At 45.1% G+C, this 26,703-nt stretch overlaps 1 protein-coding gene across 1 annotated transcript in view; it reads right to left on the bottom strand.

The window, feature by feature from the left end:
- The window catches only part of LOC147032614 (calcium-dependent secretion activator 1-like), a 488,157-nt gene that overhangs the window by 375,025 nt on the left and 86,429 nt on the right, over nt 1-26,703 (bottom strand). The window contains exon 2 of the mRNA XM_085850762.1: nt 1,578-1,691. Within this exon, the coding sequence (XP_085706888.1) occupies nt 1,578-1,691 (114 nt within the window). The remainder of the gene's footprint in view (nt 1-1,577; nt 1,692-26,703) is intronic.

Genomic DNA, 26,703 nt, shown 5'->3' with positions numbered 1-26,703 from the left:
ATCAAACCTCTTGGCAAAAAACTTCTTTTTTTCAAAGGAAGTTATCATGTCACCCAAGTGTGAGCAAGTACGCAAAAACTGACAGCTGTGATTTCGTATTACCAACCATTCATACTGATAGGTCTTTGGTAAAGCCACTTGAGAAGTGTATCAATCTTGGGAGGTGGATTCATGTCAAGGATTGTGTGGAAATACTCTTCTCTATATTTATTACCTTTGCCACCGAAGGTGCAGGAGGTTATGTTTTCACCCGTTTCTGTCTGTTTGTGTGTGGAGGGTATCTCAAAAAAGTTGTGGACAGGTTGTTTGTGTGACAAGGACGAACTGATTCGATTTTGGTGAAGATCCGGATTCGGATCCAACGACTACAATTTTTAGATCCTTGTGGAGGATCTCTAAGTCTTACTCACGTTGTTGTTCTTCATCTTCTTCTTGTGGACTTTTTTGTTTCACAGCCTACAGTTTTCATTGAAACTTCCTGAAACTTGGTATATATATGTAAAATACCCTGCGCAGACAGTAACCATCTCCGATTTTGAAAATTCCTCCGAGAAAAAAAGTTATGACGTCAAAATATCTCCGATAATGGAAATCGCCTAAAAATTATCTCCGAAACTAGGCAAGCTTTTTGAATTCTGTTTGCGGGAATCGAACAGGGCATTAGCAGAGATGAATTACTGCACATATGATACATCACTATGATGTCATATCAATTTTTATGATGTCATTCCTATTTTTTGACATTTTTTGTTTCACAACCCAGAGTTTTCATCGGATCTTCGTGAAACTTGCCATGTATTTGCAGAAAGCCCACGCGCAGGCAGTAACCATCTCCAATTTTGGAAATTCTTCCTAGAAAAAAAGTTGACGTCATAATATCGCCGCTAATGCAAATCGCCTATACCATTATCTCCGAAACTAGGCAAGCTGTTTGAATTTTGTTTGCGGGAATCAAGCCGGGCATTAGCACAGATAATTTATCGCAAACCTGATACATCACAATGACGTCATATTCGTTTTTATGACGTCATCATTAAGAGGACGAGGATCTTAGCTCATTTGAGCTTGTTTAAGTCATTCATCACCATTGACAGATAGGGCGAAACTAATATATAGCACAATATCTCAAAAAGTTGTGGACGGATTTGGATGAAACTAGGTGGACAGGTTGGGTGTGCGGCAACGACAAATTATTCGATTTTTATGAAGATCTGAATTCGAATCTGGATACGAGAATTGTTTAACTTTTAAAGTGATTCTTCACCATTGAGAGATAGGGGCAAAAACGATATATAGCATGATATTTCAAAAACGTCTTGGGCCAGATATGTTCTTGTGGGTCAAGCATTGCATGACGGAGGTGTGCGCTCTACCGAGTGCCCTTCTAGTTTCCTTGTTTTTTAATCTTTATGCAAAGAAGCACAAACCACTGGATGCTTCTAATGCAGTTCTTTTAAATTAGATCGTGCCGGACTGGCTCAAATTCATGTGGGGTGAGAGGGATGGGGTGGGGGGGGGGGAGATGCTTGCCAAAAATAAACAATAATCTGAAAGACAGTTGATAGTGATGCTTGTACCTCAAAGTAGCTTTGCATGGCGTTGCAGAAAGCTTCATCGGCAACGATCTGAGTGTCGCCATTGATGAATGACTGAAAACGGTCACGGGTCGTCTGCAATTGTTGCTTATTAATCTGGAAGGCAGCAAAAGCACGAGATGTTTAAATAAGAGCATGAAGAAACAAAAGTTAAATCAACTGTGAAGAGTATACAAAATCACTTTCAACCCTGACAGTTACAGAATTCACAACCAAAGAAGAACAGGTGTTGCCAACATGATGCACACAACTTGGTGCCTTTTAGTGGAGACGAGGAGGATGCCGTCTCCGCCAAAATCGATCAAATAGCCTCTTCCTGCAGTCAAGGTCTTTTGCAATTGAACTTTCCTTGAACTTTGCAAATACTTTTCTAACAGTTACTGTGCGTATTATACAGTAATAATGAGAACAAAGAGATTTGACTGCACACAAATTAAATTTTAATTGGCAAAGCAATAGGCAAAGACACAATCAAGTCGTGCGAGAATAACTGAACCCCGGTTCACAATGTCAGTGGTCGCAAATTCCAAAAGCACAAAATGACCATTCATGAATATTAGGTTTTGCTGCAAATTGACCATGGCAAAAAGGTGATGGAATAAAATTATACAGGCCAGCTTTCTTCTCAAAAGAATAACTGAAGCACGAGATCGACAAGTCGGCCTATAAATGACCTTCCATTGGAAAACAAACTTTTATTCTATTTATAATTCATTCCATGAGAGAACATCCCTCCCCACCACCCCCAGTTTTGTTCCGTAATTTAATTTTTTTTATTTTTCAACATTTCATTCCAATTGTCCTCCAGCTGTGATGCTGATGAAGTGCCCCCTGTAGATTATGGCAGGAATTTGTAATTTGTTCATGGTGCTGGTGATAGCTCACCGACTACTCCTTGCGAAGGACACCGTGGGATATTTGACGTCAAGCAACTAATGTTGGTAGATGGGATGCCAGCTTAGCACCCATCCAAGGGACAGTACACATATTGATAAATCACCCTCCCTGTGAAATACCAGGATGACAGTTTATAGCTGGGTCGGGATTCGAATCCAGGCTTGACAGCTTCGAGGCGAGTGTGCGTACCTCTAGGCCATCCTGGCAGTACACAAAGCACTCTACAGGGCCACAAGTGTCACAACATTGCATGCTCGTGTCAGTTGCAAAACAATAGTGAACTCCACGATCAATCTTTATCTTTCCATCGAGTTTCCATAAAGGGGAGGTTTCATGACCAATGCTTTTTGCATTGTCATATCGTGTGATGAGAATGATTTACATCCATTCAAGAGGGGTGAATTGTGTCCATTCAACAAAGCTTTTGTTTGAGCAAAACTACCTGCATGATGTACAATACCAGAATCCCATGATGGATAACTAAAGCTCTCAGAGTCATTTCCCCAGGCGATAACAGTGTTCAGAGGCGAGCCAAAAATATCCCCAACCTTGTTAGCAACATTCTGCACAGAATCCAGCTGTTATTGCTCTGGGGGTAACAATCAAGGGATGACATCATCGCAAATTTGCACCAATCAAAAAGGGTCGCAAAGCAGATGAAACAGAGTTTTGACATTACAAGGACAAATTTAAAGTGAAGATTCACAAATTATTCCATCTCTAGATATCATACAATAATAGAAGTCATACATCAGGCTTGATTTCAATCTAAAGAATGCTACTTGTTGAAACTTTCGACCACAACTTAGACAATAATCACATCCATTCATCTCAAATCATCGGTCAAAGTTCACATCACTGCAGTCGGTGGCATGCATTTTAACCTCTCTCTCTCTCCAGGATCAAAACTTGTTTGGTGAGCAATGACCATGCGCCCCTCTTCAGAGATTTACACGCGCTGGCTCCGTCTGGACAAGCATTTCATCCATTTTTCACTCGCCAGAACGCCAACGACTCCGAGGCAGATGGGCGTGAAATAGCCAGAGCTTCAACACGATGGGGTGAAGCTACAGCAGCATAGAGTACTTTAGGGCTCCAGCTGGTACCTCAATGGTAATGACAGATGAACTGACCGTTACTACAAAAATTATAATAATTATATCCAACGGCTATCGTGGCCAGGAATTGGAAACCACCATTAATATATTCACAAGTGACAAAATAATTAGGGATAAGCATGCTGATGACAGTATATTTTGGAAATCACCCCAAGGTAAAAATAAAAAAATTTAAAAATAAGAGCGAGAATTACTTTACAATACGTGTCCCCGAAATATGTGATATTTTCTAAGTCCAAAAATGGCATAGCTGTGAAAAATTGACGAAACACCCTGAAACTCGAGCTTGTTCTGTAACTTATCATAATGAACCATGTACCAAGTTTCACTTGAATATGTTAAATGGTATGGGAAACAAGTCTGAAAAATCACAGGTGGGACAGACGGACAGACAGACATACATACAGACAGAGAGCAAACCTATAGTCCCCTCTGGTGAAACCGTTAGGGGATCAATAATAGTGACTATTTATAAAAAAAATTGAAAATCACTAATCTTCTGCAGTTATTAGTTTTATCTCCAGAGTTTTGAGAGAAAAGGAACCAGCAATGTCAACAAGCTTTAATCTTTCAATCAGAACACATATCGGCAAGAATCAAACCCAGAACTTCCCAGGACTCGCGGCCATTACACAGATTGCATTTTGTTGGCACAAATGAATTCTGACACAAATGTGCCATCTGTGGAATGCTGACGGTAGAATGATATTTGTCACAGGCCGCTGTGAGTTAAGTGGGCCCTATGTGATGTGCAAGCAATCAAAATGAACAAACAAATAAATAAATAAATAATACAGTACATAAAATAAAGCAAAACTCGAGGATGACATAAAAATTTAATGTATGGGTAGTAGAGAAAAAAAAATGTTTTAACCTGGGTAAATGAAGCACACCAAGCAACGGCTTTCCACACGGGTGTGGCCCATGTGTCAATTAAGCAAATGACATCCCAGCATGCTTTGGGTTATGCATAAAAATGCTGCACAGGCTTAGTTACCTATAATTATGGCTAGCATGACTGCAAGAGCGAACGCTTACGTAGAGTTCCTACCTCAAGCTGTTTGCTAGCCTGTTGTGTTTGTCTTTACCCTTCCTGCTTTACCCCAGCCTTCCTCCTATCTGGCGGGCCTCGCCCACCAAGCAGGAAGATAGCCTCGCGCATCCTTGCCACCACCTCCATCCCTCCCCTTCCCCCTCTTTCCTATTGTTGTCCCCACCCTCCACAGGACCCTCACATGGTGAGCAGGCGCCATGACTGCGTCCGTTTCAAGTTTACGGAGGGACCCGTTCTGCAAAGTGAAGTATTTGGTAGGACGGTATTGTTGGGTGTGCTGGAGTTCAAGGCTAAGGATTTTTACTGCCTCATCACCTTGGTCAACGGTGATGATTTTTACCGACTCATCACCTCGATGTGTCTTTCCATACTTCTGGAAGGCTTGCCGAGTTCTGTGTATAGTGGACTACCACTCAGTCAGCTGGGTCTCTGGCTGATTGGGCGGTCGAGGCCCTCTCTGACCATGAGAGTCGTAATGCTCCTCTACAATGAGAGCGTAACAGATTATGATGTTAAATATTGGTCGTCTCCTTATGTTTATGTTAAGACCTCAACACAGTTTATTCAAAATGGTTTGGGTATATGGACTGGGGCTCGACAATATCGCATCAAGTTCTGGGTTAAGGAGGATGGCACGGTCACCCACATCCTGAATGGGATCGTCATTAGGATGGACCGTGGGCAGTTATTTTACGTGGGTCAGCCAAAGGTATGCCACAGGTACTGTCAAACTGGACCACCTTGTTGCTGGGTACAAAGAACAGTTTTGCTCACAGTGTGGCCAGTTATGACATTTGAGGGAGCACCTGCACAGGGAACCTGTGCACCATCTCTTATCTCCCCCCCATCCAAAACCATGATTTTTACTACCCCTGTTAATCCACCCCATACGCACCTCCTTCAAATTCCCCACTTTCCTTCCTGAAAGTTCCTGTAGTGTCCATATTGTTTACCCCATTTACCCCGCCCCATCTCTCTTCCTTCCACAGATCTCCTAATGTCTGCTCCCTACTGTTTTGTGCTTTCCTCTCCAACTTTTCTTGTCTCCTGCTCCCTTTGCTATGCTTTTGTGTATTTGCTCTAAAACGAGCCTCGACAATATGTACAATAAATAAATAAATAAATAACGTCTGCGGTGTGCCGGGGCACACCTTCTGCTCCTTCCCGCAGAGCTATGCAAACAGGATGTATGCGTCTACGGGTGGGGGTGAGGGTGTTGAACACCCCACCCCCCCAGGGATGAACACAGGTATTGTGCCTGCTGTGCCTGTCTTATCCCCCCCTCCCCACATTATCAGAAGGAAAGGTGGAAGAGGAGAGGAATGAGTTGAGTAAAGAGAGAGGGGAGGAGAGCAAGGAGGAGGCCACAGTCCCCTCACCCTCAGCAACAAAGGACCTGGATGTGGTTATATCAGGTGCCGGGACCACTGAGGTAGGAGGGGAGAACACTGTGGATAAGGTGGTTGCGCCGGTGGCAGAGTCGGAGGGAATATCCTCCATTCAAGAGACCCCACTGCCGGGGATTGAAAGTGATCGCTTCTCCTCTGAGGACTCTGTTATAAACACAGGCAAATGGACAATGAATAAGCACTGGAGGAGGGGCGGCAGTGCAAAAGACCACAAAGGGCCGGCAGTCCCCTGGGTGAGGCCCCACAGGGAATTTATTTCCAGCGTACAAACGCGAATAAGTCTGTGGGGCGTAGAGCCCCTCGGGCATTAGACGGCCCGGCCGGGCCAGAAGGGGGACAGGACATGGCGGATCACGAGGAGGATTCCCCCAGCTACCCCCCACTGTTCCTTCCCGCTCCGCCTCCCGAAGATGAAGCTCCCCACCCCTCATTTTTGTCCCCACTCGGTGGGTGGCCGAATTAATGTGGATCAGCCATCTGGGGTAATAGGTTGGGTTTTGAAGTTTGATTTGCCATTATTTTGATTTTCCTTGAATTGATTTATGGTTGGACTTTTGTTTAGTTTTATTGTCATTTATTCGTTTGATTGACATTTTGATTTATTATTGATTTGTATTTTTGATTGTGGATTTGATTTCTGACATAACGTTTGATGGGGTATTATTTCTTTATTTATTTTAACTTTTTTGTGTTAATAAAAAAGGTTTCGGCCATTAAACCCCAATGCCACACACAAACACAGAGCAAGTGTTGTCGCCCAGTGATTTGATGGGCATGACACTGAGGTTATCCACATGTCATCATGGCCTTCTCAGTCACCAGATCTCAACCCAATAGAGCATTTATGGGATATTATAGATCTCGAACGACACCCGAGACAGCGTTTTCCACCTCCATCAACCAGGTGTGAGTTGATTGACTTTCTCATGGAGGAATGGTGCTGCATCCCTCTTGCAGAATTCCAGACGCTGGTGGACTCTATACCACAGCGTATACAGGCCATACTGGCCGCATGTGGTGGCCCAATGCCCTATGAAGTGACTTTACATTGGTGTTTCCATGTTTTTTGTGAACTACCTGTACATTGCCCTCTAGCTGCCTATACATTGGCCAGCACCCTCTCTATTTTCTTTTCATCACCTGTCCTCCAGTCCAGTTCCCTCTGCTCTCTCAGTAATCTGACCCCCCCACCCCTTCAGCCAATCTACTTTGCAGGTATTCTTAAAGTTAAAATTAACACCCTCATGATTGAACTTCCAAAAGCCAGGCTGACTGCAAACCTTAACTCTTTTGTTCCTGGCTTCTCTGTCTATCAAACTGCCTTCCTGAGGCTGTTGTCTCCTACTCTTCCATTCAAGACTTCATTAAGCATGGAGTGCAACACCACCTCATGTGACCCCTACTCCCTTTCCCCACTATTTAGATTATTATTAGCCCCCGTTAGACTTAGTCCAAAATGAGGGCTGATGGATCTGGTCTCGATTTTCGTGTCCGTGCGTGCATATGTCCACAACCATAATCGAGGACATGTATGTACCGATTTTACTCGTACATCACACAAAGAAACCACGTGATGGTGTACATATGCACATCATTTTGTTTCACGATGCAATCAAAGATGGCCGACTGGCAACCATTTTAGATGAAAAAAAACAACAACAAAAAACGCGATCGAAAAAGTCCTCAATCATTTCTCAGACATGCATTCACCGTTCTTGTTCAAACTTGGCGCATAGATAATGAATGATGGCTTACATATGTCTGTCGTCCACCACCCCCCCCCCCGAGATGAGATCCAAGATGGCCGACTGGCGACCATTTTAGTTTTAACAAACCCAATGCTGAACACGTCCTCAACTCGCTCAGGGTGACGGAGCACGAAGCACTCGCTCAGGGTGACGGAGCACGAAGCGCTCGCTCAGGGTGACGGAGCACGAAGCGCTCGCTCAGGGTGACGGAGCACGAAGCGCTCGCTCAGGGTGACGGAGCACGAAGCGCTCGCTCAGGGTGACGGAGCACGAAGCGCTCGCTCAGGGTGACGGAGCACGAAGCGCTCGCTCAGGGTGACGGAGCACGAAGCGCTCGCTCAGGGTGACGGAGCACGAAGCGCTCGCTCAGGGTGACGGAGCACGAAGCGCTCGCTCAGGGTGACGGAGCACGAAGCGCTCGCTCAGGGTGACGGAGCACGGCGCGCTCGCTCAGGGTGACGGAGCACGGCGCTCGCTCAGGGTGACGGAGCACGGCGCTCGCTCAGGGTGACGGAGCACGAAGCGCTCGCTCAGGGTGACGGAGCACGAAGCGCTCGCTCAGGGTGACGGAGCACGGCGCTCGCTCAGGGTGACGGAGCACGAAGCGCTCGCTCAGGGTGACGGAGCACGGCGCTCGCTCAGGGTGACGGAGCACGGCGCTCGCTCAGGGTGACGGAGCACGGCGCTCGCTCAGGGTGACGGAGCACGAAGCGCTCGCTCAGGGTGACGGAGCACGAAGCGCTCGCTCAGGGTGACGGAGCACGAAGCGCTCGCTCAGGGTGACGGAGCACGAAGCGCTCGCTCAGGGTGACGGAGCACGAAGCGCTCGCTCAGGGTGACGGAGCACGAAGCGCTCGCTGAGGGTGACGGAGCACGAAGCACTCGCTGAGGGTGACGGAGCACGAAGCACTCGCTGAGGGTGACGGAGCACGAAGCACTCGCTGAGGGTGACGGAGCACGAAGCACTCGCTCAGGGTGACGGAGCACGAAGCACTCGCTCAGGGTGACGGAGCACGAAGCACTCGCTCAGGGTGACGGAGCACGAAGCACTCGCTCAGGGTGACGGAGCACGAAGCACTCGCTCAGGGTGACGGAGCACGAAGCACTCGCTCAGGGTGACGGAGCACGAAGCACTCGCTCAGGGTGACGGAGCACGGCACTTCGCTCAGGGTGACGGAGCACGAAGCGCTCGCTCAGGGTGACGGAGCACGAAGCACTCGCTCAGGGTGACGGAGCACGAAGCAGTCGCTCAGGGTGACGGAGCACGAAGCAGTCGCTCAGGGTGACGGAGCACGAAGCAGTCGCTCAGGGTGACGGAGCACGAAGCAGTCGCTCAGGGTGACGGAGCACGAAGCAGTCGCTCAGGGTGACGGAGCCCGAGGACGTCGCTCAGGGTGGAGGAGCACGAAGAAGTCGCTCAGGGTGACGGAGCACGGCACTTCGCTCAGGGTGACGGAGCACGAAGCACTCGCTCAGGGTGACGGAGCACGGCGCACTTCGCTCAGGGTGACGGAGCACGAAGCACTCGCTCAGGGTGACGGAGCACGAAGCACTCGCTCAGGGTGACGGAGCACGAAGCACTCGCTCAGGGTGACGGAGCACGAAGCACTCGCTCAGGGTGACGGAGCACGAAGCACTCGCTCAGGGTGACGGAGCACGAAGCACTCGCTCAGGGTGACGGAGCACGAAGCACTCGCTCAGGGTGACAGAGCACGAAGCACTCGCTCAGGGTGACGGAGCACAGAGCACTCGCTCAGGGTGACGGAGCACGAAGCACTCGCTCAAGGTGACGGAGCACGAAGCACTCGCTCAAGGTGACGGAGCACGAAGCACTCGCTCAGGGTGACGGAGCACGAAGCACTCGCTCAGGGTGACGGAGAACGAAGCACTCGCTCAAGGTGACGGAGCACGAAGCACTAGCTCAGGATGACTGAGCAGGAAGCACTCCCTCAGGATGACTGAGCAGGAAGCACTCGCTCAGGATGACTGAGCAAGAAGCACTCGCTCAGGGTGACTGAGCAGGAAGCACTCGCTCATTGTGACTGAGCACGAAGCACTCCCTCTGGGTGACGGAGCACGAAGCACTTGCTCAAGATGAGGGAGAACGAAGCACTCCCTCAGGGTGACTGAGCCCGAAGCACTCCATTCAGGGTGATGGAGCACAAAGACTCCCTCAGGGTGACGAAGCATGAAGCACTCCCTCAGGGTGACTGAGCATGAAGCACTCCCTCAGGGTGATGGAGCACGAAGCACTCGCTCAAGATGAGGGAGAACGAACCACTCACTCAGGATTACGTGGCACGGACCCGCAATTGACTGTGAGGCGCTCGGCAAGTGGCTTTAGCATTCAAGCAAGCACTTCAATTAAATGGTTCATAAGGAACGGTTGGCCAGGCTGTGGCTGCATACCATATAGGATCCCTTTAACTTTAAAGCCGGTCTTCACCACGCCCGCATCAGTTCAAGAAATAAAATGAATTTGTTCAAATAATGACTTTATCCACAAAAGAGTAGCTGTTTAATGTGGAAGAACCATGTAGACATCGCAAAGTTTAATCGCCTGTGAAATAAACATTGCAGATAATCCGCCATGTTGTTTGCTTGTTTGTGCACGCGTCATGCAGTACATCGGTTGGCGGTCTGCGCAAACATTATAACTTTATTTGAAAACGTCCGTTTTTCACCAGATTTGCTCCTCGCGAAACATTCTAAAATGTTTGCCAAAAACATTCGTGAAACATGCCAGACACAGATCTGGCAGACACTATAGATAAGCAGCCCCTCTCGGGGACAGGGCATGAGGTCAAGCAGTGAATGCATGAAATGATTTCGCTCAATGAATTTGGTTAATTTTGGCACGTTCCTAAATTTTTTGTTCACTCAATATAATTCTCCAAACAGTCAAAAAAGATAAGTTTAATGCTTTTGGAAATTTCACATTTTCTTGTGTATATATGGAGGAGGGACCATGGCGTTGCTTGCTTAAAGTAAGTCAGTATATAGGCTTCGTTAAAAGACTCGTTATTTCTTTAAATTATCAGATTTCACTCTCGATTTTGACACGAAATAATATTTTGATGATATACTTTAATTAGACCACGAGAGTCGGTCGTGGAAAATTGTATCATGTAATGCATGAAATCGCTCCAAGCTCCTAAATTGAAAACTATAACACTAACAAAAGCAATGTATTCAGCAATTTGTAGTTATGATGAACAGGCATTTGACAATGAGTGAGGAAAATGAAAAAAAAATTAATGTTATGAAAATCATTGTGGCCTGTTCCAAGTCAGGGCATGGTTGAGCAAGCCAAAAACAAACATGGTGGCTTTTGACTTCAGTGAGGTTACCGAGGAGACGCCTAAAGACCCCAAAGAGCAAGGTGGCCGAGGATACGCCTGATAAAGGATATAATTAAATAAGTCCGTTAATTATCTTCAAAAGGGGTGTTTTATTTTACCCGAACAACCAATTTTCACTCATGCACTTCCTTGGTATTTTCTTAGTGTGCATGCAAAGTTTCAGGCTGCTAGGTTTTATGGTTTTGGAGTTATGGAGGACACACACACACACACACACACACACACACACACACACACACACACACACACACACACACACACACACACACACACACACACACACACACACACACACACACACACACACACACACACACACACACACACACACACACACACACACACACACAACCATCATCATCATCATTCTGACCTATCCAGGGTGTCAGACCCAGACAGCATTTTCCCTCAGGGATGAAGTTTCCTTGTCCAAAAGTATGAGTAGGCACTGTTATTCTTGAGTTCTAAACACCCTTCAGGTAACCTTATCACAGACTTTCATGAGCACAGGTATGCCAATTCATCAGTTTCCTTGGGTTGTTTTAAAATTGGAATGATCCCAAAAAAATTTTTTAAACTTGAGACTTGGATAATTTAAGAGATGAATGATGAATGATGCTCAGCTGGCCACATACCCACACAGACAGTGGCTATAAGCAAATCACAAACAATAAACAAAAATTAAAATGGGTACACAAATAACATCCACGCACTTACGAGTAAAATACTCACAAGCTTGTTTGTTTACCTTCATTTTTTAACTGAGTGCAGTTCTCCATGTATTATTCATCAGAGTGGCAGAGAAAGGTTAAAGACTTCCTCCAGCTCCAGCTTTGAGCCCGTGGCAAAGAAGCTGATAAATTAAAGCCAAAATTGTTTGCCACAAAATACAAATCACCCTCTTACTTTTCCAGCTGGAGACGTATATTAAGAGAGAGAGCAGCGCTCAGTCATATAACAAGTCTTGACAAAAATGGCTCCAGATACCAATTATCCCCATAATGCTGAGAACAGAAAGAGATAATGAGGAGTAGTAAAGTTATCAACAAGGCTATTTATGGATGAGAATGTGATCTCTCACACACACACACACACACACACACACACACACACACACACACACACACACACACACACACACACACACACACACACACACACACACACCTTGTCTCACCGGTCCCCATGCTGGAGTATGGGGGTGTTGATTATGGGGGTGGGTGAAAAGAAGAAGTGTGTGTGTGTGTGTGTGAGAGTGTGAGAGTGTGAGAGTGTGAGAGTGTGAGAGTGTGAGAGTGTGAGAGTGTGAGAGTGTGAGAGTGTGAGAGTGTGAGAGTGTGAGAGTGTGAGAGTGTGAGAGTGTGAGAGTGTGAGAGTGTGAGAGTGTGAGAGTGTGAGAGTGTGAGAGTGTGAGAGTGTGAGAGTGTGAGTGTGAGAGAGTGAGAGAGAGAGAGAGAGAGAGAGAGAGAGAGAGAGAGAGAGAGAGAGAGAGAGAGAGAGAGAGAGAGAGAGAGAGAGAGAGAGAGAGAGAGAGAAAGTGAGTGCTCTGGAAACGAGGCTGGCAATGTGAATGAGGTTGAGAGGATTGCTGTGAGGTGGAGGCATGGGCTGTTGTGAGGTGCGCTCAGTTTTGAGATGACGTTTCGTGGCCAGTCGTGTTTCTGGCAGACCACATGGAGCCTTCTTGGACATCGGGGATGAGAGCTTGGAGAGTGAGGATGGCGGTGTGACTGAAGAGGAGAGGCTCAATGGGATGTCAAGGCGTGGGTCACCGTGAGGGGCACATGGCTTTGTGGCCCAGGGAACGTGGTGGCGCTGCACGATTGGATGTGTCTTTGACAGACTGCCTGCAGCATTAGATTATTTTCATATTATTTTATGCTGGCAGCAGATGTTGGTTTTGTGGACCATGGAGGCAAGAGGGAGGTAAGCCCAAAGCAATATGACGATGCTCTCACACTGGTCGGGCTGTTGACCAGCTCGTGTGGTGAGTCCCAGGGGAGACACCCTTACTGGCACACTGAGGGGTGGTGAGGGCGGGGCATCATGGAGAAACAAATCTTGTGTTGAAAAAAAAGAAGAGAGGAAAATCTTGAACAAAGGAAGAAAAACCCCTGACAGATGAATCTGTTTCTGTGCAGCCAGAATGTGTGCTGTAGATAATAAAGACTGCACCTCCACGAATGGGATGGAAAATCATCTCAGAGTGACAGGGATATGCACCGAGGTGAGAGCCTGGAAAGGTGCTACCTGGCTCAGAAAAATAAAAATATCTCAATAAAAGAAGCTTAAATACGGAAAGCTGGGGTGTAAAGGAGAAGGAAACCATCCTCCACTGTAAAGCGTATTCTACGCATGAAGAGTGAGAGATGTGTGGTCAGAAAAAAGAGATTTATGGATCAACTGAACAAAACAAAATTGGCCATTAGGACAGAGATGGATTCACTTCATCAACTTGAATGGATGGCATCAATCATTCATAGATACCTGACAAAAATAGATATAGAGGACATAACAGCTAGGGCCAGACAAGTGGCAGGAGTGGTGAGGACAATGGGAGCTGAGGGCTCACCAGGGGTGGAGAGAGGAATGGTGGGGACTTGGTCATGGTGGTGTGGGGAGGGACAATGCGGTGAAGCCAGAGCTCGGAACTTGATGTAGCACCGGGAGGCCAAAGGTGGAGACTGAGTGTGAAGGAGGGAGAGGGGATGCAGGCCCACCCTGAGGTGGGGGAGTGGACCCGGCACACTGATATGGACCGGGTGACACCTACACAGACAGAGGGGATGGAAATGGGAATGGCAGATGATGTTGGGCAGGAGGATGAGGGAAAATGACAGAATGGAGGAGAGTGGGAAGACGAGGATGATGAAGAGCGGCATAGGATGTTTAAAAATAAATAAATACAAAGTCAAGACTCATGGAAGAGCTGCAACACAATTGATCAGGATGCAACAGCACCAAAGGCACAGAAAACAGGGGAAGGGTGGGGGGCACCATCAGCAGGGCCGATGGACAAAATAGACCATGACAGACTGGAAGAGGAGCCAGCCAACAAAGAAGATTCACAACACTCGGAGAAAGACCACAACTGTATCGAATAGAAAATAACAAGCGGACAAAAATGATAGTTTGGAGAACCAACAGACCAATTGGTAAAGTTAGACTAAAATTGACCCCCGAAAAAGAAATCAACACTATGTGCTTCGCAGAGGCAATGCTCATTCAAGAAAAAAAGTAACAGGCATAGAACAACAGAAAAAAAATAGACCAGGCCCCATGAACAGAAACTAAACACTACCATGGAAACAGAGACTAGAGACAAAGAGAGAACAACCAAGAAATGAAACTGGACAAATACAATTCATGAGAGGAAACTGAAGCCCAAAGCTAATGAAGAGAACCTAACAAATTAAAAACATACATAAAATTAAAGACAGACTGAGCGTTAATGGGTGCTGAAAGCAAACTCAAAATATGAGCAAACAAAAAAAATAATAAAAAAGACGATGACCTCAACAACGGGAGAAAATGAAACCAAATGTTTGAAAACAACCCAAAAACGAGAGGGGGAGCACTCGGGAGAGTGCAAAACCTCCGCCGCCAATACTGCTGGGTCACTCAAGTGAACCTTATATCTTATTCATTAAATATGATGCCAACAGTGCTGACAGTTATAGTTCTTTTCTCCAACATTTTTTTGGGGGGAGGGGGGGTTGGAAATCACTTAAAACATGTAAAAATGCAAAAAAAAAATCGAAATTTTGTTGAAAAAAAAGTTGCAAAAATTTTTTTCTCTAAATTTTTTTGGGGGGGGTTGGAGATCACTTAAAACATGTAGAAATGAAAAAAAAAAACTTCTCTAACATTTTTTTGGGGGGAGCGGGGTTGGAAATCAGTTAAAACATGTAGAAATGCAAAAAAAAAAATTTCTCTATTTTTTTTTGGGGGGGGGGTAAAAAAACATTTTGGGGGGGTTGGAAATCACTTAAAACATGTAGAAATGCAAAAAAAAAATATCTAAATTCTCTAAAAAAAATTTTTTGGGGAGGGGGGACCAAGTCCAAAATTTAATGGCATGATCCTTGGACCATACCTAACTCCCCCCCCCCACCAAGTTTCATCGAAATCCGTCGAGGAGTTTTTCCGTAATACTGTTCACAAACAAACAAACAGAAAGGGGTGAAAACAGTAACCTCCGATCTTCGATGGCGGAGGTTAAAGATTCTACCACAAACTAGGGAAACAAAAGCAAAATGTATCAAGTCCACCAGAAAAATGTAAACTTGAAGACTTTTGGAAAATAATTTATGAAGATCCAAAATAACAACAGATTGACAGAATGGATTTAAAACTTGGAAAAGAAAAAACAAACCCTAAGGGAAATGCCCTGCAGTGAAAATAATTGATGAAGAAAAAAAAATAAAAATAAATTAAAAACAAACTTGCAAAATGCAAAACTTTAAAAGCCCTGTCCCAGATGGAGTTCCTTCTGGCTAAAGCAACTAGATACTCTCCACAATCACCACACTCAAGCATTCAGCAAACTTATCCAAGAAGAAAAGGTAATGGATGAGTGATCCACAGAAGGTAATAAAATGAAAGACCAAATACTGTATTGGAGTCAGAAGGAACCCGAATTAGAAAAGAGCAAATGTACGGTCTGCAAGGAGGAACGTCGATCGGATTCAGGTTTCAACTGCTACTCCTCCATAACACTGACCCCAACCTAAAATATGAAGCACCAAACTACCTCGCAAATATTGACCAATAACATGTCAACCAACAACATAAACTTCTAATGGGAATCATCCCATATGTGATGTACCACCACATAACTCAACAAAGAGGCCGAGAGGCAGAACAGAAGGGATGTAAGAGAGGATGCTACAGAACAAAAAATTGACCTTCTATTAATCAAGGCCATACCCAAAAACTGTAAAACGAGAAGCTAGCCAAATTGTCCACAGCCTAGATAGACCACAAAAAAGCTTTTCATAAACATTCATGGATGACAAAATGCATGCAGTTGGTCAAGATCAACCTCAAAATAATCAAACTGATTGAGAAAGTAATGGAGCTCTAGAATACCACATTGATAGTGCAGCACTCAGAAGGAAATATGGATTCACAAGAGGTGAACATTCAGCGTGGGATATTCCAGAGAGACGGCCTTTCCCCCCACTCCTGTTTTGTCTGTCCCTGGACCCACGGGAGCAACTTCATGAACGAGCAAGGACATGGAAACACCCTAACATCCAATAGAAGAATGGACAAATAAACAGGAAAGGTGACACTTCTACTGTACATGGATGATTTGAAGCTCTTCCCACTGAATGATCAAAAAAATTGGCAGAACAACTGAAATTAGTGAAGCAGTACTCCGATAACATTCAAATGGAATTTGGCCAAGATAAACGTGCCAAGTGCACATTCGTAGAAGGTAAATCAACAAACGATAAAGACAAAAAATCTACATAAATACAACAATCACAGCAGCTAAAAAACTAAGCATCACCCAAATACCTCGGAGTAGATGAGGGCCATCAAATGCAGGGTGTTTCAAAAACATTGAGCCAACTTTGACTTCCTGCCATTTCTTTGTTTTTTTGACCTGTACTGTTTTCCTTTTCAGGGTTTGGTGGTGTTATCGTGGTATTTGTTCCCTGGGATTTCTAGCTCCGTAGCTCAACTATGCCATTGACAGTGAAGCAGAGGACAAAATTGGTGGCTCTGTGGTACGAGACTAAATCAGATGTCGACACCTGCCAGAGGTTCTTCCGGGAATACGACCTCAGAACACGTGATGGACCCACAAATTGTAGCATTCAACGTATTCTGAAACATTTTGAGCACAAGGGTACAGTGCACAACCAGAGTAAGGGCAACAGTGGCAGGCCAGCATCAGTAACCAAGAGTGAAGCCAACATCGACGCTGTGCGGGATTCTGCAGTGGACAGTCCCAAGAAGTCCCATCACCGACACTCCCGGGAGCGAGGCATCAAACCAACATCAGTCTGGCGTATCCTCACTAAGGAAGTGAAGCTTTTCCCATTCATCATCTCTATTGGGCTGAAACTGAGTCAAGCCGACATGAGGAGACTTGATATGTGCAAATGGCTCAGTGGCTGGATGGAGCGGTACCCAAGCGGGATCATCCTGATCTTGTGCAGTGATGAAACCCATTTCCACTTGAACGATGCCATCAACAACCACAACAACTTTTTCTGGCGGGTGTCTACATATGATTTCGTTTCATACCACAGAGCCACCGCTTTTGTCTTCTGCTTTACTGTCAATGGCATAGTTAAGCTATTGAGCTAGAAATCCCAGCGAATAAATGCCATGATAACACCACCAAACCCTGAAAAGGAAAACGGTATAGGTCAAAAAACAAAGAAATGGCAGGAAGTCAAAGTTGTATCAATGTTTTTGAAACACCCTGTATGTCATATAAAAAAAATTGCGCAAAACAATTACCAAAGAATACCTGCATAGAACGAGGCTGACCCTGAAAACATACCTCAACCCAAGGAACAAAATCAAAGCCAGAAACAACTCACAGTGCCAGTATTCCAATACAGTTGTGGAATAATAAACTGACTACAAGCTAAATCAATAAACTACATATCAAAACAAGGAAACTCACCATTCACAAAATGTTCGACAAAACTCGATGCATCCTGAGAATGTACCTGCCGAGACGAAGAGGTTGTGGTCTAATGAAGCTCAACAAAGTGCACAAAGTGACAACTGTAGGATTAGCTGATTAGGTGAAAAGTTCAACAGACTACTGAATACAATTTGCACACAAATATGATGACAGCAAGCAAGAAAAGGTATGCCAAACACACCATGCAAAAATAAATAAATCCAAAGACAGGTGCAAATCGAAAGTACACAGTCACAAGTGAAACCGAAACAGCAACAAATACAGCCCCAACAACTGCAAATATATATATATATATATATATATATATATATATATATATATATATATATATATATATATATATATATATATATATATATATATATATATATATATATATATATTGTTACGGTTGTGGAAATTCGCATTACACCATAAAGAGTCCTCAGGTGAGATATATCGGTAAGTTCATGTGTAGTTAGCCCAAACCCGTTGTATAGAGGGATTATGTGTGATTCATCCGGGCTGCGACGCTTTGAGTTAGCCATTTTTCTTTCTCTATTGTTATTTTCAACCATTAAGCCACCAACAACGCAAACAGCCACTACCTTTACCTTCACAACTCCATCCCGCAAACATTGCTTCACCGCCATTCCCAAACGACGCCCGCCAACCACCAAACCACCACAGAAAACCCCCCACCACCTTCGCCTATCTCCTTCTCCAACCATCAACCACACCACCAGTCAACACCAAACATCGTGCTGTCCAGGGCCCATTCGGCGATTGGTGCCGAACGGATCGAGCCGCGAGCGCGAATGGCGGCCTTTCCGAGGGAGAAATACGGATCAGGAAGGCTTCACGCCCCCTTTTTCTCCGTCCAATGGGTCAGCGTCGGGCGGTATGGCCCCGCCTCCAAGTGCGATGAACGTGGATTCTTTACAAGAGGAATTCGGATCAAAAGAGGTTCACGCCCCCTTTTTGCCGCACCAATGGCTGAACAGAGGGTGGCGTGGCCCCGCCTCCAATCGCGTTTTGATCCTGAAATTTGCATATAGGCTCCTCCTGCAGCCTATAAAGACGTGAGCAGAAGGCAACTCGCGGAGTTCGCGCGGTTGAGTTGCAGGCGGCTGGACGGGGCAAGTGAAGAGTTCAAGTTCGAGTCAAGTGAAGACGGCGGTCGGCAACGAGGTTGCGGTGTGGGGGTCGCTCGTCTCATCGCGGGGTCCAAGCCAGCCAGCCATTCCCCTCTCCCTGAGCATCAGCAATTCCCCCCCCCATCCGCGCTGAGATAGTGCTGGGGGGCCCCGTTCCTCCCCCACCCTAAACGTGGTGCCAACAAAACTGCTTGCGCGGAGCATGCCGGAGAGGGCTCGCCGACCATGCTAGGGGCACGGAGTCAGGGCGCAGCTGCGCGAACATTGCGGCTTGCCCGCCATCACATCACGAGGACGCGGGTAAGACCTTCTCGGTCTCGTGGACTTGGCCGCTCCTCCAGGATCCACGGACCTGTCTGCCTCCTTGCCTGTGAGGGTTTCCTTTGCTTTTTGTATGAGTGATGTGGCACCGAGTCCCGACAAGTAGAACTGTATAAGTGTTGTAAATAATTGCCCTTTTATTCAGTCGTATTGCATTTGCTTTTGTTGCATCTTGTCTTGACTGTAATATACGTGCCTTCCGTGTTTCTGTAATAAATGTGCATTGCTTGTTGAACTGTTTCCCGCTTTTCTTCGTCTCCTTCCTTTTATTGAATCTCCATCTTGCATCACGTAAGGGGTTCGTAGTGGGTTTCAACATCCGGGTAATTAATCGGAACCGTCAAGGCCGACGATAACTCCGCTCGGTTATCCCTGTAATACGGAATGAACCGCTTAAGCGGTTCATGTCCGGAGTTGGCCTGTGGCGTGGTACAACTCCTCGGTAAGCTACTCGCGCGAGTACTTAGGTAAATCGACCATTCGGCGATCGGACCCTATTTCGCACGGGTAGAATGCGGACTGAGTTGTGGTGAGGTTAAATCCCCACCCGTGACTGGCTCTGGGCAGTAGTTCCCGGAGGGTCACAACTGAATTGTCTGTTCTGGTGGGAGAGGCGCCCGCTTTTGGCTACACACGGTTGTTCGCACGCCGGCGGGCACGAATTCGCAACAAAAAATATATATGTATATATATATATATATATATATATATATATATATATATATATATATATATTACAAAATATTAACATATATACACCGACAACTTGGAGAACACTAAGAGCAGAGAGATAAAAATATTTCAAAAAAGACGAACAGATTGGGCATAGACAAAAGGCTCATTTGAATCGCAAAGAAGAGGTCAACAAAACTGGGATGGAGAACGAATTGTAATAAATACCCAAGACCAAGGTCACTTTATGAAAGGATTTACCAAAATGGCAGAACTGAGACACTCAATTGAACAGGTGGAGGTTCTACAAGGTAGAAACAGAAAGAAGTACGTGCCACCTTCTATTGGGATGTAAAAGAACTCATGTCAGAACAGCTGTACACACAAAGGCACAACAGAGTATGTAGAGTAAAAATTGAGTGTTTCAATTTCAGAAACTCATGGAAACATATGGGGATCTGAAACCCACACATGGAGATAACAACCAATAAAAACAGACACACACACACACACACACACACACACACACACACACACACACACACACACACACACACACACACACACACACACACAGACATCTGTAAAAAATTGAGTTTCAATTTCAGAAACTCATGGAAACATATGGAGATCTGAAACCCGCACATGGAGATAACAACCAATAACAACACACACACACACACACACACACACACACACACACACACACACACACACACACACACACACACACACACACACACACACACACACACACACACACACACACACACACACACACACACACACACGGCAGGGATGGACTAACACTATTATTTATACTGGACCAAAGTTATGGAATTTGCTTGAAGTGGGACTTGGGCAAACTTGGGCAAACTTTTGGTGTTGTTGTTTTAAACACAAACTCAGAAGTTTCTTATTAGAGAAGTATGACAAATTGATGAAGTAATTACTGGAAATAAATGAGTAATGATTGATATTGTGATGCTAATGCAAAAGTACTGCATACCAATGGATTTCTCCTCCTGCACCCCCATTTGCATTCCTTTCTGTTTAGCTTCAATTTCTCAACCTCATTGTAGGTATCTTTTTCACAATGTTTAATTATTTTTGTCTCTTCATATTTTTAATCACAATCCATCGCTATCATCATCACACCATTATAAAGCCTTTTTCCCTGAGCAGGGGTCAGCTTTTTGAGGGCTCCAATCATGGTACCCTTTCTTGTGGAAATGTTTTTTACGGCCGGATGCCCTTCATGACGCCAACCCTTTAGTCGCCTTCGACCCTGCGGGGATAATTACCAGTATACTGATGCTCATTTTGCCAACCTCGGAAGGATGACAGGCTGAATCAACCCCCCTGATGCTAATTCAGTGGCCAGCGGGGCTCGAACTCAGGACCCCGAGGATCCAAAACCACCACCCTAACCACAAAGCCAACACCAGGCTCATAATCACAATCCATCGCGAAAGGAGCCTGAAATTTCCAATCCATGCTTTTATTCAGGTTCATCCACTGTTCTCAAAATAAGATGAATGTTTCTTGTATTTGATTGATTCAAGGGTGGAAATAAACTGAAAATGAAATAGTAATTAGACATCTTCTTCCTGCCATCGGGTCATAAATTGCAACTAAACCAGATGGATTTGGAAGCAAAAAAGTGGATACTGTTTGTCCTTCCAGAGCATCCTGCAATCCCTGAGCTGTCTGGAATTTCAAGATGCATTTTCATTCTTTTTTAATCCCTACTGAGTTTCAACAATAATTTATGAAAACAAGATCAATGAAAGCTAGCAGAAACATTTTTCTGGTTGTGACCAAAATCGCAGCAGTGGGCAGATAACCTCAAGTGAGTTATAGCCCTTAGATTCTAGTTATTATTATTTATGTCCTTTGTTCTTTTTTTAATATTATTAACAGAACGGCACCGGTAGAGCGCATACCTCGGCAGACTGAACCGTTTACATTTTCTATCCCATGAATAGACCAGATCTGGATTCAGACCTGAACCAACCAAAATCTAATTGGCTTATTCTCTTCACCTACCGAACCTGTCCACCAAGTTCTGTCATAACTCGTCCACAAGTTGTATAAATATCACGCTATATCGGGTGTCGCAAAAAAATATACAACTTTTTAAATGCTTCGTTTGATCATAAAAAAGCAGTCATTTTGTCACTAATGCTTCATTTGTTGTTGCAGAGACCCTGAAGTTTATTTTGATACCAAGCAAGCGCCAGAAAAATTCCAAGAGTGACCGTACAACAACGGACGAAAATTGTTGAACTTTGGCACCAGACGAAGTGTCATACGGGTGCAACGTCTTTACTCGAGACATTTCAGTATCCACTTGCGCCATGCACCAAACTTTCGGACAATAAAGTGCACCATCGCAAAGTTTACCAATGTGGGAACCATCTGTGACCTTCACAAGGGTCACAGTGGTCGGAAGAGGACAGGTCGTAGTGAAGAAAATGTGGAAATGGTGAGACAGGCGGTCGTTCAGAGTCCAAAAAAATCGATTCGACGACTTTCTGCCGAGACAAACATTCATAAGAGCACCGTTCAGAGGATCCTTCGCCAAGACATTCATGCCTTTCCATACAAAATTCAAACGGAAACGGTGCTTACTGATCAACAGAAATGCAAACGACTAGACTTTGCAAATTGGTTCTCAGGAAAGTTGGAGGAAGATACAGACTTCCTCAAAAAACTTCACATGACGGACGCATGCCATGCTCACTTGTCCGGGGAGGTAAACAAGCAAAACTTTCGGTACTGGGGAACTGAAAATCCTGGTAATGCATCAACTGAACTGGTGCCTCGATCTGTTCTCAAAGTCACCATGTGGGTGGCGGTTGGTTGGTATGGGATAATTGGTCCATACTTCTTTGAAGATGACCAGGGACGCACTTGCACGGTAAACCAGAGGAACTATCGCGAAATGATTCAGGAATTCTATCTACCTGAGCTACGTACTCAGGCCCGTAGGAGAAACAACCTGATCCAGATGAGAACCCAGTGGTTCCAGCAGGATGGGGCACTGCCCCATACAGCCAGGGAAACAAGGCGTTTTCTCAACCAACATTTTGAGGGCCGCTTTATCTCCCTCTACGAAGTCGTTGAGTAGCCACTGTATTCCCCTGACCTTACTCCTCCAGACTTCTTCTTGTGGGGGTATCTCAAGGACAGGATCTATGGAAACCCTAGGCCTCAGACTTGATCAGCTGAAGGAAAAATCCACCGAGAAATCCAGAACATTCATCAGGAAACGTTTCCCAAAGTGATAGAGAACATGACAACGCGTTTGCAGGCAGTGATCAGACAACGTGGAGCCTACGTTGAACATGTGGTCTAAAAGAAAACGACGATTCTATACCAAAATTTAAATTTTGGTGGCAATTTTGACATTGGTACAATAAACTTCAACCTTTCAGCTTTCTATCCAGCCATATATCTTTTTTAAAAATATATGTTATGACCATCCTCTTTGCAGATGAAAAGTTGTATATTTTTTGGGATACCCTGTATATCAATTTTGGCCCATCTCTCTCAATGATGAAGAATCAAAAAACATCCTCATATTTGGATCCATATCTAGATCTTCACCAAAATCGAATCAATTAATCCTCATCACACACTCAACCTCGACACCAAGTTTTGTCTGAATCCATTCATTTGAGATAGCATGGTCACAGACAAACAGACAAACAGGGGTGAAAACGATGAAAACGAGAAATAAACTGAAGACCGAAGGAAAAATCGGGTTGGTGATGAAGCTTTACATGATGAATACGTGCACTGCCCACTATTTTGGGTATACCAAGGAGGGGAGGAAATACCATGTAAATTTCAACACATGGTTGATGCCGACACCTCAAGTTGGCAAGGTAGTCACTCGGTTTAGAATGCAATTTGTATGTCGTCACATTAAAAATGCCTTTTACTATGAAGCATAATCATTGTTTTTATGATAAATTTTACAGACATTTTATTACATTTTGGGCAGATTAACCTTTTATACCAGGAATTGAAACCAAGACCAGACAAACAAGGAAAAAGAAACATAATGCCAACTGAGCTACACTCCCTCCCAACAGATCCTGCCTAATGGGAATGATGGAATGGGTATGTCCTATAAATCAGAATGCATGAAGATGTGGGTTTCAGGATTGTTTTAACATATTTCAACACAAGGTATTGCCAACATGTCGTGCAAAGAATATTGTGAGTATAAATTAACTGGTTCCAGTGCCTCCCCACTCCATTCATTCCGTTCCATTGGCATTCCTGCCGGTTAAAGAGATGGGAAAGGTTTCCGTTTGCATTACATTCGAGCCATTCATGCTGATGGACATTGGGCACACTCTAACGTGCGGAGCAAAATGGACATGGCTGGATTTTAGCCTATATTTGAGGAAACGTGGATTTACAAAACAACAATTTTGAGACATGATATTAAAAAGTGCACTACCTTCTGAATGTCTGTGCTATGGTTTAACTATCCATAACCATCAAAGCCTTCCTGGGTGCCCTTGGGGTACCTGCCTTAGCTTTGATCAGCCACAGTCATCGATAAATATTTGCTAAAACATCATTATTTTGTGCCGAACTAGAGCAAATTATTTCAGACATCCAATTTGCCCAAAGGAAGACTCAATGACTCACCGACTTGATCAAACTGTAACATTCCCACCCTAACAACTAACTACACCATGTTGATCCTCCTTTTCCCTCCCAGCACATGAAGGTTACATATAACACTTTGAACAGTGGCTCTTTAATGAGACCTCAATCAAAATAATTCCACAAGAGGTGCGGAAAATCATGGATACAAATTCCATGGGAAAATAAGGGCACTGAAAGAAATGCACAGCATTGGAGCTATCTATGTACATTACTGCATACCAACGTAAAAGCACAGCTATGGTAGTGTCAGGTACAAAATTGGTGAAGTCAGGTTGGGCTGTTTGACTTTCCCATTCGAGTAACACCTCGTGAGACTGGGTTCCCAGATTCAAACCCTCTGTACTTTTACATGCATTTCAAGGGCATGTATGGACAATGTCTTCTAATGTCCTTGTCCTGCAAGTGGCACACGCCAGGTACCGCAATTCCTCAACCCCTCTCAGATTATTCCAGCTCTTTCGCCACAGATTCCGATGCCTGGTGTAATAAATGACTTGAAATACATGCTCCTGATAGAGCCATATGATAAACTAAGGAAAACAGTCACTCAGAACCAAGACTTTTAAACAATGTTCATGGTCTTGTCCCTTTATAGGAATTATTGAATAGAAATGGAACCTGTGGTTTATGGGTGTGGTAGCAGTGCTAGGGGTTGGCAGGATGGTGCGGAAGGGAATGTATTCACCTTTGAGCTACCTATTGTGGGTTTTGACTCCCAACCCAACTCTGAACTATCACCCCATGTGCTTCACAGGTTTGTTATAGTAGTAGTAGTAGTAGTAGTAGTAGTAGTAGTAGTAGTAGTAGTAGTAGTAGTAGTAGTAGTAGTAGTAGTAGTAGTAGTAGTAGTAGTAGTAGTAGTAGTAGTAGTAGTAGTAGTATAGCCCCAGAAAGTTTTCTCGAACAGGCCCGTGGCAGACAGACAGCCGATTGATCTCCCAGGAGCGACCCAGAGATCTCCCACATCCAGGATGGTGTATCCCCACCTTCACAAAATCAAAGCCACGACAGAGTAAGAGAGAGAGAAGAGGCAAAGGGCCGGTCCATGGGGAGCGATCGGCACTATGACTGTGACCGCGCTACCCTGACAAATCTGGGCAGCAAAGCAGGGAAGAATGGGAAAGATTTGGCCCCCTGCTTGCTTCCCTCCATCCTCAGCCAACTCTCTCAACTCTCCAACAACCCCAACCTTACTGATATCCCTCCTCACACAATCCTCCCATCTCAACCGCGGTCCACCTCTTTTCTTTGTGCCTTGCTCGCTCAACCTATTCGCTCTCTTTGCCATTCTCTCTTCCTCCATCAGCATCAAGTGTCCAGCCCATCTCAGCCGGCATTTCACCAATCTCCCCGTCAAGCTCATCTGCACACCAATCTCCTCCCTTAGTTCATCCATCATCCTTCTATCCACCCTCTTCACTGCTACAATCTTCCTAACCCAGTTGGTCTCACAAAACTGCAGCCTCTGTTGTTGTCTCTCTGTCAGTGCCACCGTCTCCAGGCCGTAAAGGTAGGCCGGCATTATACACAATATCAGAACCTTCCCCTTCAATTTCCTTGATATTTTTCTGTCTACCATTAATCCCTCCACCCTTCTCCATGCATTTGCACCCACCTGATTCCTCCTCTGCACCTCTGCCTCAGACTTCCCATTCCCTGTCACTGTTCCCCCCCAGATACTCAAAACTATTTCTGTGCCTGATCTCCTTCCCCTCTAACCTGATATTCATTTATTTTCTCTGCTGCCTGACCCACATCACCTCAGTCTTCTCCAGATTCATTTTCAGCCCATGTTTCCTAAATGCCTCCTTCCACTCCCCAGTACTTCCTGCATTTCGTGCCCACTCTGCATGACAATAGCCAGATCATCCGCATGCAGCATCTTCCCCAGAATACCCCTCATGTTTACCTTCCTGCTTACCAACTACATCACCATGATAAACATGAGTGGGATGAGCTTTCCTGTCAAACCGATGCTCAAACTGAACTCCTTAGACATCCCAGGACCAACCAAAACTCTTCCCTT

This window comes from Eptatretus burgeri, chromosome 2 (genome assembly GCF_056783735.1).
Source record: "Eptatretus burgeri isolate ZD-2024b chromosome 2, Ebu_testis_v1, whole genome shotgun sequence".
Classification (NCBI taxonomy): Eukaryota; Metazoa; Chordata; class Myxini; order Myxiniformes; family Myxinidae; genus Eptatretus; species Eptatretus burgeri.
Note: the sequence above shows the minus strand (reverse complement) of the source record. Positions and strands in the feature narration are given on the sequence as shown.